The sequence below is a fragment of the Dermochelys coriacea genome, chromosome 14, assembly GCF_009764565.3.
Source record: "Dermochelys coriacea isolate rDerCor1 chromosome 14, rDerCor1.pri.v4, whole genome shotgun sequence".
Lineage (NCBI taxonomy): Eukaryota > Metazoa > Chordata > Testudines > Dermochelyidae > Dermochelys > Dermochelys coriacea.
The window spans coordinates 4,047,376-4,064,994 of record NC_050081.1 but is presented as its reverse complement, the minus strand read 5'-3'; the positions used below and the strand labels follow the sequence as shown (position 1 = coordinate 4,064,994).

At 51.2% G+C, this 17,619-nt stretch overlaps 2 protein-coding genes across 8 annotated transcripts; one reads left to right on the top strand and one right to left on the bottom strand.

Moving 5' to 3' along the window:
* The first annotated feature begins 55 nt into the window (after window positions 1–55).
* C14H17orf80 (chromosome 14 C17orf80 homolog) lies at window positions 56–8,137 on the top strand. 4 transcript variants are annotated; one of them, XM_038371084.2, is made up of 7 exons: window positions 202–295; window positions 1,400–1,614; window positions 2,335–2,455; window positions 2,980–4,560; window positions 5,020–5,127; window positions 5,361–5,477; window positions 6,759–8,137. In XM_038371084.2, the coding sequence occupies exons 3-7, from the start codon at window positions 2,443–2,445 to the stop codon at window positions 6,785–6,787; spliced, it is 1,848 nt and encodes a 615-aa protein (XP_038227012.1). In that variant the 5' UTR covers window positions 202–295; window positions 1,400–1,614; window positions 2,335–2,442; the 3' UTR covers window positions 6,788–8,137. The 4 variants fall into 4 exon arrangements, with proteins under 4 accessions (XP_038227014.1, XP_043352229.1, XP_043352230.1 ...); XM_038371086.2 differs by lacking the exons at window positions 202–295; window positions 1,400–1,614; window positions 2,335–2,455 and adding an exon at window positions 56–191; XM_043496294.1 differs by lacking the exons at window positions 1,400–1,614; window positions 2,335–2,455 and having other exon boundaries at window positions 185–295.
* Window positions 8,138–8,344: 207 nt separating this feature from the next.
* On the bottom strand, window positions 8,345–15,444 carry CPSF4L (cleavage and polyadenylation specific factor 4 like). 4 transcript variants are annotated; one of them, XM_038371088.2, is made up of 8 exons: window positions 14,876–15,444; window positions 14,266–14,316; window positions 13,094–13,246; window positions 11,817–11,912; window positions 11,597–11,690; window positions 10,892–10,934; window positions 9,819–10,004; window positions 8,345–9,029 (listed from the first exon to the last, which is right to left on the bottom strand). In XM_038371088.2, the coding sequence occupies exons 1-8, from the start codon at window positions 15,318–15,320 to the stop codon at window positions 8,961–8,963; spliced, it is 1,137 nt and encodes a 378-aa protein (XP_038227016.2). In that variant the 5' UTR covers window positions 15,321–15,444; the 3' UTR covers window positions 8,345–8,960. The 4 variants fall into 4 exon arrangements, with proteins under 4 accessions (XP_038227016.2, XP_038227015.2, XP_038227017.2 ...); XM_038371087.2 differs by having other exon boundaries at window positions 11,799–11,912; window positions 14,876–15,443; XM_038371089.2 differs by lacking the exon at window positions 11,817–11,912 and having other exon boundaries at window positions 14,876–15,443.
* Window positions 15,445–17,619: the final 2,175 nt, after the last annotated feature.

Genomic DNA, 17,619 nt, shown 5'->3' with positions numbered 1-17,619 from the left:
CCGTCCTGCGTAGATACACTGACCTCGCCCCCACTGCCCTACGCAGCATTTCCGTACTGCGCATGCGCATTGGCTACGTGCCGCTTTTATGCGTGTGTCTAAAGGCCAGACTAGCGACCTGGTGCTCATGCGCATTCACCACAGCTGGTCCTTGAGGCTTCTGCGCATGCGCTGCACCTCCACCTAGCTGGGTAGGTGACCAGTGTCTTGCCTGTCTGGAAATGTTATTTTTATTGAATCGTAGATGGGAATTCCAGGCAGGAATCTGACTCCTCCCAGCGACTCAGCCAGGCTGGTACAGTAGCACAGTGTCAGAAAATGGTATTTAGTATCAGGCAGGATTGATGTCACCCCGCTGAGGGGGAGAAGAGGCCCCCTAATGCTTGCGTTGAGGGGGTCCGCGCAGCGGCGGAACGGGGAGGAGGACTTGTGGCACCTTAGAGACGAACAAATTTATTAGAGCAGAAGCTTTCGTGAGCTACAGCTCACTTCATCGGATGCATTGGGGAGGGAGATTAATGTGTGGGGGCCCTCGCAGGGCCTGTGCTGAGTCCCCCTTCAACAACAGCTTTATTGACACCCTCAGGCAAACAGCTCCCGCCGTGGACCCCCTTCAACAACAGCTTTATTGACACCCTCAGGCAAAACAGCCCCTTCATGGACCCCCTTCAACAACAGCTTTATTGACACCCTCAGGCAAACAGCCCCCCCATGGACCCCTTTCAACAACAGCTTTATTAACGCCCCTATGGGACACCTGTAACCAATGGCTTTATTCTGTTTCTTTTAGAGGCTGCGTCTGGTGCCCATCACCCTAGCCTCTGAGCATCTCCCATGCGAGATTTGAGACTGGCAAATGAGATAACAGCAAGGAGACTGGAGGGGTAGATATTGTCACTACCCTCCCCAGGGGAGGAACTCAAATCATCAGGATACCGGCCTGCCTCCCCTTCTTGTCCTATTTTTTCACATTGAAAAGCTGGTCACTAGCTGAACGCCTAGGTTCAGCAGCTGCTTTCAGCGTTACCCAACTCCTGATTGTATCCCACTTGTCATGGTGTTTTGCTTAAAGCCCCAGCTCCTGAACTCCCGATGCGCTCAGCTTTCATTGAAAAACAAAGATACGTTTCCAGCTCTTGCTTTTGCCTAGGAAAGCTGGAAAAGGTGATTCTCCCCCCAGCTCCAACCCCAGAAGGCAAATTAAAAAAACAACCAACCACCCCAACCCCCAAAATGTATTCTTTTTAAAATCTCATGACTTTTAGGCCAATCTCACAACGTGGGAGGGCTTTGGAGGGGCTCAAGTTTTTTTTGAACTCTTGTGGTTTCCTTTGTAACACGGATGCAGCAAACATCACAACCCGGGGGGATCGAGCCCCTGGTTGCTGTCACGTGGCAGGGTCACGCAAGCTTCAACAAGAGCTTTATTAACACCACCACGTGAGACAGCAGAGCCCCTCTCAGAGCAGGGGGCAGAGGGTGGATAGAGGAGCCAGGCACCACGCTCCAAGGGCTCGTGTTTCCCCCGGGAAATGCTGTTGCTGCAGCCTACAGGCTGCTGGAGCACAGGGCGGGAACTAAAGCTGCCCCCAATGCCACGTCCCCGCTGAGCAGGTAGGAATGAGAGCAGCTGGTCCTGCTGCAGGAGGAGGAGGAGGGATATTTTGGGAGCAGGGAGCTGCTTTCCCAGCCACAGAAGGGGAGGGAAGAGAGCTCAGCCATTCCCCCTCCCCCCCCCCCCCCGCTGCTGGTGATGGCTTATCTTAAGTGATCACTCTCCTTACAGTGTGTATGATAAACCCATTGTTTCATGTTCTCTGTGTGTGTATATCAATCTCCCCTCTGTATTTTCCACCGAATGCATCCGATGAAGTGAGCTGTAGCTCACGAAAGCTTATGCTCTAATAAATGTGTTAGTCTCTAAGGTGCCACAAGTCCTCCTTTTCTTTTTGCGAATACAGACTAACACGGCTGCTACTCTGAAACCAGCCAGGAGGTTGTGGCTCTCAGAGCGACTGTCACTGGGACAGAAGGCTGGAGTAGGGAGGTGTTTTTTATTTTCACAGATGGCTCACAGACAGATCAGGCAACACTCAGCCCTGCTTTCTTCTCCCCACTGCCCCCAGTGCGTTTATCGTTTCAGGGGGCTTAGGAGTCAGGAAAACATTGCTGCTTTTTTACTTTGAGGTTTTGTGCCTCTAACTGCTCGAGGAGGGGGAAGGGAAACACTTCAGCAGGAGCCCTCGGTCATTGCAAAACTCAATCTCCTTCCACCATGGCTGAGGGTTTTTTTTGGTTTTTTGGTTTTTTTTTTGTTTTGTTTTTTTTTTTTAGAAGGTGCAGAAATGGCAGCATGAATGAGTTATCCTGCTCAGGGACCCCTACCGTCACAAGTGCAAAGCTCACACATGGCTGAGGCGAGGATCAATCATTCAAGGTTTAATGCAGGACATAGGCAAGTGCCATGCTTAGTTAAGGACATGTTTTATGCATGGGACCCTGGCAAGTTGCATTACTGTATCTCCTCTCTGTTTTTTCCACCAAATGCATCCGATGAAGTGAGCTGTAGCTCACGAAAACTTATGCTCTAATAAATTTGTTAGTCTCTAAGGTGCCACAGGTACTCCTTTTCTTTTTGCGAATACAAACTAACGGCTGCTACTCTGAAACCTGTATAAGTCTTGCAATTTTGGCCAATCTAAGGCTTTTTCTACCTTTGTACCTCAATCTCACTCAGCCACTGTCTTTTTTACTTGGGAGTGTTTTTTTCTCTTCAATGGTGTGTGCTTTCCTTTCTGTTTACCTTGTCATACTAAACAGGATAAAATGTAACTTCCTCATGCTAACTAGTCCCTGTAGTGGCCTCATTTCCACTCCTACCTACCTTTCCTGAGCAGCATCTCACCCTAATTCCTATCACAGGAGCTGTTCTTGCTATGACACATGCTAGTAGATAATGCTTTTTATTTTTCTTTCCAGACAGAAAGATGGCAGATGTCCCCCCAGGAATGGAACTGTGTCCCTATTGTAGGAAGCCATTTAAGCGACTGAAGTCCCACCTACCACACTGTAAGATGGCAGGAGACACGAAAACTGCTTTTGACTTAGGCAATGTGGCCTCTCCTGACTTGAAAGCGTCTCATTCCAAGCCAGTTGGACTCTTGGCCACTGAGAAAAAAAGGGGACAAAGCAAAGAGAAGATCACAATCCCAGACAATAGCTCTGAAAGAGAAAGTAAGAAAAAATCCTTTGACACAATAGGGAACAAAGCAGAAAGGAAATTAAACCCCTTACAAATAGGGAGTACGGCTGGATCAGAAATAGCTAGCAACTTGCCTGCAGAAAAGCTAGGTAAAAATACAAAGTGGCAAATTAAACTGACTTCTGAAAAGACACACAGAGATGCAGGAATGACAGTAGTTCAAGAAGAGGCCAGAATGCACATGAATGCGGCAGAGAAGAGGACTTCAAAAGCAAAGCAGTTACCCACCAAACAGAAAAGCAGAAGTAAAAATACTACTCACGATGAAAATTCAGCACCTGGTGGCATTTTGGAGCTTTCTTCTTTGAATAAGGATGGAAAATCTGCTTCAAAGTTTCCTAATGACCCAATAAAATCTTCTGCAAAACAGAAACAAAGGAAAGTAGCGTCTCCAACACAGGAGGTGGCTGGTTCTCTGGATTTACCCACTTGTGATCTTGAAAGTACTCCTAGGGCAGCTATTGAGGGAGTGAAAGTAGTTATTGAGAAACATCGTGTCAAAGTGCTAAGAGGTAGGAATGAATCCAAAATTCAGGGCACTCTGGCAGACAGTGCTACCACACGTAATTGTACGACCCAGGGATGGTATCCGGAAATGCTGGCTCCAGACTGCTCTGAAAGCCATGCAGACATAGTCCAGTCTGACCATTGGAAGAACAGGAACGGTACAGGGGCCATGAACACAAATGCTTTTAGTCTGGAGGTTGCAGAAAGTAATACCTTGAGTGGAGAGAGAGAAAAAGGCAATTGTTTAACTGCAACTGAAATGCACGAACTCAGCGATCCTGGCAAGGCTGACTGCAGAAAGAGCCCTCATGGTCTCATTCCGCTGGACAGAGTGGCTAAAAGCGAGACAGAAGAGAAGCAGTTTTACTTAAATGGTGATGTGGATTCTAAGGCCTCTTTCTCTGCTTCCCTCACCAAGAAGTCTCACCCGTCAGTGAGAGAGACTCTCAGAGGAGCCAGTGAAGGAATAGCCAGCAACTACCTTGCCTGTGTGCAACAGTTTCTGGTGGATGAAAAGCAGATTGCCTTACTTTCCGAGTCTGTTCTGAATACAGGGAGAAGAGACAATGAGCTGGCTTTGAAACAACACTTGTGCGACACCTCTGAAAACCAACCTACTTGCCTCTTCCAATTGTCTGGCAGGAACATACAGGCAAGATCTATTGGACTGGAGTGGTTTCCAGAATTGTATCCTAGTTATCAGAGGCTGAGCATGTTTCCAGGGAGACCTCTCCAGAGGGACGCAGAGATCAAGATGAAGATAAAGCCTGGTTTCTTGGAAGGACCGCAAGGTAAAAGGAGGCTTTCAATCACCACTTGTGAGATGTACTGCATTGCGACCACTGATGGGCTACATCCATTATATAAAATCAGGATTCGGTCGGGGGGAACTTATTGGTTGACTGTTCTTTAAGTGAGCACTCATTTACAAGCTTTTCTCCTGGGACCATAACTGCATTCACTAGGAATAGCATGGCTTTCCATGGAAAAGTAAGGTTGCTTCCCTTAATGTGGGCATTGTTTTTCTAGGCAGGACACACATCTCAGTACAGCATAAGATCTCTCCAGTCCAAGGGGAAGGGATGTATGTTTTTCCTCCCTGAAAGTAGCAGGGAAAGCCGCATTATTGGAATAATTTTGAACTATGCTAGAGAACAGTCCGTGCGTAGAGTACAGTATGCAGACTGTGGTGGTTGTGGGCAAAATATCCAGCCCTGTTTTCCCACCTGACTTTTGTGACTATTTTGTAGCTCCCCTCGTAGAAAGATGTCTGATGGATGTAAAGCTCAGGGAGCTGCCTGCCTGGCTGGCAGCTTGCGACTTCTCTCCAAAGGGACTGCTCGGAGCAGTGCAGAAAGGTGAGCCTGGGTCACTTGCTTCTTCTCTGTATGTTAACTTGGCTGGAGCCTAGTCTAAAAAAAACCAGCAGTATGTTGATGTGAGAGACAAGAGGAGTTATTTGCCATGAGTTATCTTAATGTAAAAGGGAAGTGGCTTGATTGATCCAACCATTTGGCTTTTAAAATTATAGTAGTCTATCAGCCCTAATTTGAGATGAATAACCAAGCTGGCCCTGTTTCTATTTCAACAGCCTGGAGCAGTTACTACAACAAATACATCGACGTAAAGAAGGGTGGAGCTGCTGGAATCTCCATGTTGTTGGCTGGATATTGCATCCTCAGCTATGGCTGGAGATACGAGCATCTGAGTAAGGTTTTCTTTTTGGCATGTGTCTCTTCCAAGCAAATCCTTCTTTTGTTTTAGAGGGGAAAAAAAATCTCTTCATTAGCCAAGTGATTTCAGGATTATGAACACTAATACTGGAGCTCTCTGTCAGGCAACTGACAGGAGCTATCCATTATTTATGGATTTTAAAGCTTTCGGGGGGGAAAGCAAAAGCTGACATGGTGGTGAACATTAGCCTAGGCTGGTTGGTGGTTTCATGCCCTGTGATTAATACCCTGCACAATAGGAACCAAGCATGTTACAGAGGCAGTGGTCTCATTCCCCAGCTGGTAGAAGGGAATACCCTACGTTAGTCAGCTGGTCTATGAAGGGAGTGATGGGCTCTGAAGAAAGTGATAACTGTTCCTACCTGTCCAGAAGGCTGGTGACGATGGTGCTGGCTTCGAGGGACTGAGAACATACTGCATTCCCTTCCCCCTTGGGAAATACATAGTTTATCTTGCATACTCTCCTGTTTCAGGTAGTTTCTAGGACAGGGCTTTCCTCACACTGCTGAATTTAAGCAACTTCCCGTCATGCATCTGTTTTTGCAAGAGCTGCTGTAGGACTCTGAGTTAAAGGTTAACGTTGTAAAACGCTTTGAAGACCAAACGCCTTAAGTTATTTAAAAACGTAATTTCCAGCCACCATCCCCTTTCAGTCATACAGCTCGTCAAAAAGGCCAGTGCCTGCTGCACAAATCCCCATCTCAGCACCTTCCTGTACTGCATTGAGCAACGTGACTACACAGCTGTCTCGTGTTTGTTCACTCATCCTCTCCCCTGCGGGAGAAGCATGTGCAGTGAAGTATCTTGGTTTGGTAGGATAATGGGAGGTGGGGATTGTGTTAATATACATGTGTTTATGTTGGGGAAAGCTCAAAGAAGCGCGCTTTGCACTTGGGCTGGGCACATGCACAGATACATGGAAACATCTAACCCCTTGAGCTTGATGTGTAGGAATACTCTTATTGCTACTAGCTGGGTGTAATTAGGATTTAAACCTCTTCATTCCTGCCACTGTGTTCTCCTCCCTTCCTCTTTGAACTATCATGCTTCAACTGTCTGGCATAGCAGAGTCAACCTGCAGGAGACCATTATGGTAAACCAAAAAGATCAGTTAAACCCCACTCCAATAAAGCAGCTTAGACATTTATGGTCATTTGAATAGCTAGGAGGACTTTAAACACTACCAGAGAAACATTACTATTTTACACTGGGGTAACATATTGTAGCGTTAACTTTGTATTTCTCACTCTGTAAAGAACAAGATCGCTGGCGCAGGTATCACTGAGGAAGGCATCACTGCATTCAAGGACCAGAGACAGAAAATACCAGACTGCTGCGTGAGAATCAGGCATAGATCGTACGATCTGCATTCGAACACAACACAAGGGATTGCAGGACAGCTCTCTCGTCTGTTGTAATCAACAACATTAATTTATTGCTAAAGGGAATGCTTTTTATTTACCCTCGTGTACCATTGTACTATTAGCCAGAGGGGGTAGGGGCACATTCTGCATAGACTGACAGTTTCCTTAGAGCACTAACAGGAAATTTGAGTTGATGTTTAGTATCTAAGCAGCAAGAGCTGGATTATAGAACAGAAATGGGAGGATCAAAACCCAATAGCTACTGCTTTTAGCCCGTATCAAACCTGAATCTGGTTCCATATGTTCTAGGCCCATGAGCACAGCTCTGGGAAGGGGGAGAATTACAGGCTCTTGCTTCCAGCTGTTTTAAATTTGAATTTCAGGTTCCAGTGTAAATATTTGGCAGAGGGTCCCAGCCAATAAGAGGAAGAGCAGTAGTTTGGAGGGACTAGTTGCTCCCATCCCCCAATTCAATTGTAAAACAAGGGGCCTGTTATGGATGCTTGGAGGGGGGAAGTATTTTAACCCCTGGTCCCATTCCAAGTCCCCCATCGCATCGATGCAGATCAGTGTTAAGCAAGGCATGCTGTTTGTCACTGGGCTTCATGAAAGTGTAAGGGAATAGGGTTAGGCCCAGATTTCACGCTCTGCAAAGCCTGGCTTGTTTAAGAATAATGATGTTGGCAAGTCAAGCATTGTACAAGCTAAGACAGATCTGGTCTGGAGAGTTACAAACCGGTAGTTTGACAGCGTAGAAATCAGAGTAGGAAAAAGCCATTCTCCACCACACTTCGCCTACCCCGTGCAATGCAAAGATGGCATCCACACGGCCCGGTTTCTCCTTTGTACATAACATGCTGGCCTGTCAAGGGCTGCTTCAGTAATGACCTGTAAAGAGGCACTAAAGCGAAGCAGGAGTAACATTAGCACTGCAGCATCCTATTGCTGGCAGAGGACAAGCCATAGTATTTAGTATTCAGGCTGCCCTTTGGGTAGGCATCACCCTTCTAGAACAAACAAGAGCGAGTGATTGGAATAGTGTTGATTCTAGCCTCCTTGAGCTGGCTAAGATTTTGTTTCCTCTCCAGGACAGAGGGCTTGTAAAAGTGTAATGCAATCATGAGAGGTAGAAGAACTGTTGGCAAAAAGCTTTATTACAAATAAGTTACAGAAGCATTCAAAAAACTCCTCCCCTTTGGAAGAAGAACAAGAGTAAAACCACATTTCACCAAGAAATGACTGTCCCCTGCAATAAGTTTCCAGTGTATTCTAACTCTGACTTTGTACTATGTGTTCTCTTAAAATGCGATACTTATCACATCTTCCACTGGAGGCTTAATTGCAAAGCAGCTAACGAGCCTTAACACCTCTCTGAGGTAGTTTAGCCCCATTTTACAGATGGGGAAACTGAGGTGCACAGCTATTAAGTGACTTGCCCAAGGTCACACGTCAAGTCGGAGTCAGTGATGAAACCCAGTTCTGGTACCCAGCCTGTACTCTAGCCACTCCAAACTACAGAAAAGTCAGCTTCCTTCTCAATTTCTTAGAAAAGCCTTTGACAGAAAGTTACATGAAATTTTCAAGGGAGACCATCTCAGGTACACGGAGAGGGAATAACTTTGATTTTGCCTTGAGTACAAGGCATCCTGCCAAGTGTGATGAACTGTAGTTTAGAAGCCACCAGCTACTCTTTCAACTTCACTCCTGCTGAAACACTTCCTTATCCCTGCATGCACCAGTCTCCTGAATATTAACCAGAATCCAGACCGACTGTTCTACTGTGCCTTTTAAAAAACATGTTGTAGTATTGGCATGATTATCAGTGTCTGACACACCAGGCTGAGAGCTGAGCCACCTGCCAACCCAGCAGCATGGGGTCAGAAAATAAACATCCAATTTACAGTTACATTAGAGCAACTGCATTTCCCCCCCTTCCTGTTCTCTTAGCAAAGAGCTGCAAAAAACTGTATGGAGCAGGATGGCTCTGACTGGGCTCTACAGTGAAAGAAATCAGCTACCCTGATTGGCCTCCTGTTGATACTATATCACAACACAGCATCTTCCTCTGGATTTTCTTCCCGGAACACTCGCAAATCATTTCCCCAGTTGGATTCCTAGCCGACTCTTGCTGCATTTGTTGGCATAGTGACCCTTATCTCCACACTGCAAGGGAAACAAATAGGAGGACATTGACTTTGTGTAGCCCCTATGAGCAAGATCAACCCAGTACAGCAGACAGCCGTTGTCCATGATGGAGATTTAAAACAAAAACTACCCCCCCCCCCCACAACTTGTCCTGGCGTAAGAGATGAAGATAGTGGCTTGGTATGATCTGGCATGGCTCTTCTTATGCAGGAATGCTGACAGCCCAGCCTGAGCCACTCTTGCATAAATTAATTCCTGCTCCCCGGCGGTAGGATTGATAGTCTGTCCCATGTGTGCCATGAGCGGGTCACTGAGGCACTCAATGTACTGACCAAAAGAACGTACACACTATTGACAAAAGTCCCCTCAGTGGCATTAGTGTCCCATCCTGCCTCCTCGCTCCTATAGCACTGCAGTCTAAGAATATTTTGACTTTAAAGACAACTGCCCCCTTCCTGCCAATCCAGATCCCCCCAGTCCTATGGGCTGCATGAGAAAACGGTTGAGAAACCCAGGAGAACAGAGAAGTCTGAGGAGCATGTGATGACAAGGGGCTAGTGGGCTGAGAACTGCTGCAAATCAGTAAACCCAAGTGATTTTTAAGTTGAAGTAGAACATTGTTCTATCCACTGAGGAACAGCAGTGGGGTGGGAACACCTTAGAATTCACTGGTCCCTCAACGGCAGTAGCCTAAGGAATAAGGCCACAAGTCTTACTCCAAGTACTGACGTCTCTGTTCGGGGGGGTGGGGGGGATCACTAGTTGCAATATAAAGAGTTTCCCAGCCAACCAGCTCCAGACGCTCACCTTGAAGCATGTGACCTGCCCAAGGGGCCGGAGCATTCCATAGGGGTAGCCACCAGCCTCAGGTGCCGCCTTCCTCTGGCATTGGGCAGCCCTAGCCCCAGGCTGACGAGAAAGCAACAGGACTTCCGGGGCCTGCTGCTCGTGAACGCTCTTGCTATCAGCAGCCTGGGATGGCAGCAGCAGTCCCTGAAGAACACAAGAGGAATCAGTCAAGCGAGGTGGAATCAAGGCAGGACCGGGACCACTTGGAGCACGGATACAGGGCAGGAGCATTCAGGGTGTCAAAGCAGGATTTCCAGCCTTGGCAACTGGTGTTTTTGTCAATGTTTTTTCCCTCTTAAAGACCCAGCTGCTGGAGTCATGCTATTACCCAAGATCTCAACTTTCATGGTCATGAATGGCAGTGAGTTGCCACTCTGGATGACAATGGATAGTCGCTGGGACAGAGAGAGCGCGAATGACTCGATAGCTGGGTCGCGAGAGCACGCACGTTCCTGTTCCAATGACTGACTATTTGTAAGAAGCGCCACAGCTTCAACAAGGGAGATTGAGAAAGACCCTTCTCCAGAATATCCCTGAGCCCAGTGGCTGTGACACTGGCCTGTGATATGGGAGACCCAGTTCAAATCCCAGCCCCACATCAGCTGGAGGGGGGGTATTGATCACAGGTCTCCCATATCTTAGCAGAGCGCCCTACCCTCCAGGCTAAAGGTTACAAGGGGTCGGCACCACCTCCCAACCCCACAATGTTTTGGGAATGTAGTCCTTGGGCTTCTGCAAAAATTCCCAACATTTAAGTGACAAATTTGGGTTCAGTTTCACCCTTACTGAAACATTTCAATTTTTTTGGTTCACCCCAAACTTTTCAGGGAACTTGACATGAATTTGTGAATAGTTTCGGTTCGACAGAAACAGGATTTTGGGGGAAAACAAGCAAGTCGCTGGGGAAAAAAAAATTATATATATATATATATATATATATATATATATATATATATATATATATATATATATATTCATTCCACCCAGGTCTCCTTGGGAGAAGAGCGCTTTGGCGCCTTTCCATGCCTTACCTGGGAGAGATCCGAGTTACACAGCATCAGGTCTGCCTTGGGGCTATTGCAGGTGTGGAAAAGAAAGGCAGTTAGCTCCTTTGAAATACTCATCTATCCAAACCTTAACTGCAGGCCTCTGCTCCCTTTCAAGGGAAGAGACTGTCTCAGGGCTAAGGTTGACAGAGGCCTCTAGTTGAAAACCGGCGCTTTCCAGTTATATCAAGCAATAGATTTGATAAAGGCTGGCACAGGACTGGCAGGTACTATGCTAACCTCTGCCATATGCAGCTCTGCTGGGCTTGGCCGGGATGTGTTGTGCAGACCTGGGTTTAAGTTTCAGAGGGCGTGAATGCTGGTGGGAGGCGAAGGGCAGAAAGGATGCCAGCCACAGAGGGTTGGCGTTCCCAGAAGTTATATTTCTAGGATGCATGCTCCTTTCTACAGTCACTTGCCCTGTCCAGCAGATGGCACCGGGATCACAGAACAGACTTGGCAGGGGGTGCCTGGGGAATCACCAAGTTTTAAGAAGCCACAAATCAAGTTGCTTTGCAGAGAGGAAGGTCGCGCCCAGGCTGGGGCTCAGCTCATCTATCTCAGTCAGAGACAGACTGACAGCCCACTCTCTGGGCTTTGGTAGAGAGCTGTCCATGGCCGTGCAGGCCAGAGACCCCCACAAGGCCTTGCCAAGGTCACGTCCACTCTCCTACCCCTCCAGATACGTACTGCATGAATTTGCATTTGGGTCCTTCGGGGCAGAAGCCAGCTAAGTAGTTGACACACATCACCCTCCTGGTGTGTTTGTATTTACACAGAGGACCTGCCACATACGCACATCCAAAGAGGGAGAGATTTCAGTCAGCCTAGAAATCTACCCATGGCTACAAATTGGGCTGGGTCAGTGGTGGGCACCCGTTCACTTAGTTACCGAGTGCAAGGTATTCACCCTGTTTGCAGAACCCTCTGTCATACCAGGGACAGTCTTTAATTCTGGACGCTGGATCAATGTGAAGGAAGGGGCACTCTCTATTGCTGCACTCGCCTGGAGAGAATATTTATGGAGATGAAAGATTTTTAGCAACCCTGTTGTACGCTTGCCCCTTGAGATGAGAGCAGGCAAAGATCTCCCACCCCTTCAGGCACTCCCTGCTTGCAAAGTACCACAACAGCAGCAGTTTATACAGCACCAAAGTTCTTCAGTGCTGCGCACACAGTGCCACTGAGAGGCAGCCACTTCTGGGCTGGAATGCAGCCCCCAGCTAGCAGAGACCGTGCTGCACAATAAGAAGGGGAGAGGAGGTTTTTGGCCACAGACACTGGGCCGAACCTCAGCTCTTTGGAAAACGGGCGCATGTTCACACAAAGCTAACAGGACTCTGGACCTTAAAGTCCCAAGGCAGAGACACCCTTCTTCCCGCCCCCCAGCAAAAGCATGAAGGGTCAAGTCAGTACTGACACAGCATCGAACTTGAGGTGACCGGAGGGCAGGGGGGGGAAGAGGGTCCAGGTGCTCCCTACCTGATGCTCAGAACACTTCCCTCCTTCTCGGGCTCCTTTCTGGAGCTCACACCCTGAACAAGAACAGGTCCCTCTGGGGTGCAGCACTTTGCTCTGCTAGAGGGGCCTCCACCTGCACGGGTGCATTGACATCAGGGCCAAGCCCCCTGAACCTGGCCCACGGAACCGACGTTAACATTAAACGCCTGGCTGAGAAATGCACCTCGCAAAGGGACTGGCTCTGCTGCGCTGGGGGTAGCTGGCTCAGGGCAGGGTATGGCTGGCAGGGAATTCCCATACCTCCTGGCGAAACGGGAACCCGCTGCAGAACAGGGGCTGGCTCCTCGGCAGAGACAAGCAAGGAATCCAGAGGGCAGTTCTCTTAAAGACAGCAGGTGGCACTAGCTTACCATTCTCAAGCATACCTAGAATTCGGGCATTGGGGTGGGTTAGAACTCAGTAAGGTCAGCCAGGGCCGGAATGTGCTTTCACCAGGGCAGTTCACCCACTACCACTGCCCTAGAGAGGCCCCATTACCCACCCGTGCTGGCAGAGCTAACATGGGCCCCAGACAGGACAAGAATTGGCTCAGATGGAGTCGGGAGCGTCTGAACATCTGCTGGTAGCTGCACACCCCCGCCTTGCCCCAGACAAATCTGGATCTGCTAGAGCTCTCCTAACCCCACCCCGAAACTGCCAGGCCTCCGCTCGGATCCCAGCACCTACCAAACTTGGAGTAGAAATAACACTCCGGCATCTTGGTCATGTCGTACTCGTGCAAGAACTCGCACTGGTCTCCCCGCTTGCACAGCCCCCGCAGCCAGTGCTTACACACCACCGTCTTCTCACCGCGGATGTGCCGGAAAGGACACATCAGGCCTAGACACAGAGCAGAGCAGACACCTTGGTCCCTGCCTTGCCCAGAAGAACCCACTCCCCACACCTCCCGCAGAGTCACCCTGTCCTGCTCCCAGGACAGCCAGGCTATATTCCTCCTCCGAAGCCTGGTGCTACTGCTTCTTACTCAGCCCGAGCTCTCATCATCACTCCTTGGGAGAGGATCCCCCTGCCCGCTCCGGCATCCCAGCAGCGAGCAGCCAGGGCTGTCCCTGGCACAGCTGACAGCACAAGAATCCTGTTCTTCGCAGGGTTTCACCAACTTCGCCGGCATCTCCAGACACAGGATAGAGAGACGCTCCCTCGCTCTTCAACTCCTGGAGGTGGAGCACAAGGCTCTGGTGGAACCCAGGAATCGCACTCCGCTGAGCTCACTTCTCTGATGCTCCGAATTCCCTGCCTAGGGGCTTCTGTACCACCCCCATCAGCGTTGTACCTGTGCATCCTCCCAGCATCCTTGGGAGGTCAGGGAAGGGCATTAGCCCCAGGCACAGATTGGGGCCGGGGGATGACACGGGCACAGAGAGCAGGAGTGACAGAAACAGAACCCAGACCTCTGGAGCAGCAGCCAGTGTCTTGGTCACAGCTGGGAAGTGCCCCTTCCTCCTCGCCAGCACCCATGGAGAGGGACTGTCCTGCCTGTGCACTCTGTCAGGGCCAACCCCGGTCTGGAGGGGCCCCCCTCAGTCAAGGAGAGGTAGTGTTGGGCTCCAAGCAGCTCATTCACTCTGGGCCATGGCTGCCAAGATGGCTGGCAAGGGGCCAGCTAATGCCAGCTGTGATGGCTGTTTTCATGGCGATGGCCCTCGCCCGCTGGCGGTCGGGCCGAGATCCACCAACCCCTAGGACGCTGGCCATTGAGCAGGGGGCAATCCCCAGGGGCTAGTGCTGGAATCTCTAGGGATCTGGAGAGGAAAGGCTCCCTGTCAGGCTACCGATCCCCGAAATAACAGCATCCCTACTTCCCCTGGATGGACGCTCCCAGGCTCCCCATTACTCACCCTTCGCACACAGTCCTCGGAGGAAGAACTCACACACAGACGCCCCTGACTCTGGAAGGGGAGAGGCAGTTATGGGGGGTGGGTGTTTTGCCCACTTGTAACCACCCACAGGACACCACAATCCCAGGGCATTGCCTGCTGCTCTGCAGAGATAGGACCCCTGGGCTGGGCCAAACACATCAACTAGGATGGGGAACTCTTCCATCTATCCCCATTCAAGTCTCTCTGGGATCTTGGGGTGGGCCCATCACCATGGTATCTGTGTGCCAGTCACTGCTAGTGTCCCCACCTGCAGAGAGGCTGGATGTCAGGGGGCTCCTTCTCTGCTCACCACGCCCCACGCAGCCCTCGTCCCCGTGCTCCAAGCCCCACGGCCCTGCCAATGCCAGCACTCCTCCCTGAGCCCCTCGCCAGCCCTAGGCTGGGCAAATCCTACCAAGCCTCTCTGCATTGCGAGCCAGAGCCCTCTCTGGGCCTAGCAAAGGGGGCTGGCTGGAGGGGAGTGAGATGCTCCAGGAAGCTGGGAGCATGAACATAGAGCTGGGGAAGGACTTGGGGTAGGGCTATCAGGCCCCACAGCTGGGAAGCAGCAAGTCCCATCCCAACTTACTGTCCATGCCTGGGAAGGGCAGGAGCAGGGCCCCTCGCTGGTGCGCCACATCCCGCTCTAAATTGAACATGAGCTTCTCCACCCCAGCAATGAGCTCCTGCATCTCCTCCCAGTCAGCAGGACTCGGGAGATACCCCCAGCCAAGCCCCAGGCCCAGAGTGAAGCCAGGCCAGCCTTCCCCCTGTGCCTCAGGCAGGCTGAAGAGCCCCAGCTGAGGAATGGGATTGAAGAAGGGGCCAGCTACAAATTCCCTCCCTCCCATATCTGCCCTTCCCCTCCTTCCTACTGCTTGCTCAGAGTTAACAGCCTGGGTGCTGCAACCCCTCTGCGGCCTTCCTCCCCAGCACCTCCCATCACCCCCCTTCTCCGATCCAGCTAGGAAACCGGGCTGAGCCCCCATCTGCTCCCAGCTCCCTGTCCCTGCTGAGCCCCCAGGAATCTGCATCCCCTTCTCTGGCAGCAAACAGAGGGACCTGGGGAAGGAGGCCACAGTTTGGAGGGAGCAACTCCCAGCATCTGGTCTCAATTTGCAGCTGTAATTGAGTGGGACTGCGCCCCAGCTGTAGGGAAATCATCCCTGGGCCCTAAGCAACCCTGCCGTATTAACCCCCCCACATTGCTCTCTGCACAGCCATCTGCTTTTACTGCGTTAGCCTCCAGCCCTGGCTCTGCCTGGAGACCAGCTGGCCAGCATCTCCCCCAAGAAACCGCAGGGTCCCCCTGAGCGCTTTGCATTAACTCTTTCACTGCCCGGGCTCCGTGCTGCACAGAGCTTAGCTGTGGGGCATTAAGAGATTCCAAAGCTCAGTCATTGGGTGGGGGCTTGGCTGCTGGATTCTTTCAGGGGCCAGTTCTTGCAGAGCCCATCTGTAGAGCCGCCTGGGTCCAGGTCCAGGGAGCAAGGAACAGGCCTACCTGGTTACTATCGCATCACCTGATAGCAGCTTTTGTGGTGAGCTGGTGACTTGTTACTGAACCCACCCAATCTGGATCTGGCTCCAAACTTTGTGGGGCAGAGCCACCTCTGTTTCTGGCGTGTGTTATAACAGCCAAACACTCTCATCTCGCCAGAACTTGTATTAGTTATTACTTGGGTCATGTGCGAGCCCAGGAGCTGCAGTCGTGCCAGGGCCCTGTTGCACGTGGTGCTGTCCAAACACCACACTGCAAGATGGCCCCTACCCACTGACACTTAAAAAGTGCCATGAGCCTATGTCACTACTGCGCCCACGAGCGCCCAAGCTGCAAGGTGGTACGGCTGCCTCCCCTGCCCCAAAACTCAGGAGGGCAGCGACCTGCCACCCAGCACTGTGTGTATTGAGGGCTTCTCAGTGCAGCCTGGCTAGACCCAGCTCGAGCGCTGCTGAGCCCTGGGAAGCTCGTGCCTGGCTTCTGAGCAGGCCTGGGCACCACCTTGCTAATATGGGCATCATCCAAGCGATACCAAGGCCTGAGGCAGAATCCAGCTGTCAGCTCCAGGCAGGGATGGAGGTACCAGCGTCTCCCCAGCCCAATACAGCCCTGCCCATGTCGCCTCTTCTGTACAGAGCCTGATGGCCATGGCCTATGCCATGTGGCACCTGCTCCCGCTTTGTCCTGTGCCAGACAAGTGGCTGAATGACCAATGAGGTGCTGGCATGGATATTAACCCTCCCACCATGCCCTGACAGAGGCTTTCATCTGTGTGGGCATCTCAGCCTCCACCGCCATATTCCCGGCACTCCTGCTGGCACCGGGCACGGCAGCCCTGTGTGCTCATGCCAGCGCCTCCCTCTCCGGAGCTGAGCACAGGGCTCTCACCGCTGCCTGCTCAGCCAGCCGTGGTGCGCGTTCTGCCCTGTCAGCGCGAGGCAAGTGGGTGCTCTCGAACGGGCCGCTGAAGGTGACAGGCGTCGGAACAATAGCGGGCAGCCGCTTGATGTTTGAAGGGGGTCGCGTGGCGGGCGCCTTGGTGCTGCTCCCGCTCCACCCCCAAAGCGAGGGGCATCTGGCTTCCCGTGCTCAGGCTCGAGGCAATGCAGCAGCTCTGGGGCGGGCTAGCCACAGGAACAGAGGGCAGAGTGGCTGGGTTCCCCTATCCTGATCCCGCATGCGGTGAGAGCCTCATTAAGATACAGAAGGAGACAGAGCGAGTCCAGCCGGGTGGCAGGAGAACAAAGGGGGACATTCACTTCAGAAATGCATGGCCCTCTTTGCCTGGGATACCTGGGCCCTAATACTGCAAGTGGCGCCAGTCCACAAGGTGGATTGGGGGGAGCAGACCCCGCTTCCTCGAGCACTCAAAGCCAGACAGTATGGTCCCTGGGGAACGGATCCCCCCCTCCCATCCCATTAGGAGCCCAACATAATGACACTGGGAGCCTGTTTTTCAGAGGCATGCCCCCCTCCCCCCCCGCAGCTCCTACTGACTTGGCCAGAGTTGTGGCCTCCCCACGCTTGTGGAAAGCATGCTTTGCCTAGGTGACCAGGCCCAGCGGCTACAGGCCAGGGGCAGAAGGGCTGAGATCTTGCTTCTCTCCAAAGAGTAACTGTGAGCGAACCTGGCACACATGGCACCATTCGGGGAGTGCGCAGAGCACAGGAGACAGGGCCAAAGGAAGATATTCTGTGGTTATTGGGATGGCCAGGTCTCCAGTATGCAGTGGTGGTAGGGCTTACAGCCACTGTAGGCAGCAGCCCCTACAGGGCTGTGATGAAGTGGGAATTTGCTGTAAGAGTTTTATGATGCCTATGTGTGCCTCAGT

Coding starts and splice junctions, on each gene's coding strand:
- C14H17orf80 (XM_038371084.2), top strand. Junction 4,561..5,019: donor TTTCTTGGAAGGACCGCAAG/GTAAAAGGAGGC, acceptor ACTATTTTGTAG/CTCCCCTCGTAGAAAGATGT. Junction 5,128..5,360: donor GCTCGGAGCAGTGCAGAAAG/GTGAGCCTGGGT, acceptor CTATTTCAACAG/CCTGGAGCAGTTACTACAAC.
- CPSF4L (XM_038371087.2), bottom strand. CDS start 15,320: ATGCAGATTCCTGGGGGCTCAGCAGGGACAGGGAGCTGGGAGCAGATG. Junction 14,317..14,875: donor GCCCTTCCCAGGCATGGACA/GTAAGTTGGGAT, acceptor CTCCCCTTCCAG/AGTCAGGGGCGTCTGTGTGT. Junction 11,691..11,798: donor GGGTGAATACCTTGCACTCG/GTAACTAAGTGA, acceptor CGTATGTGGCAG/GTCCTCTGTGTAAATACAAA.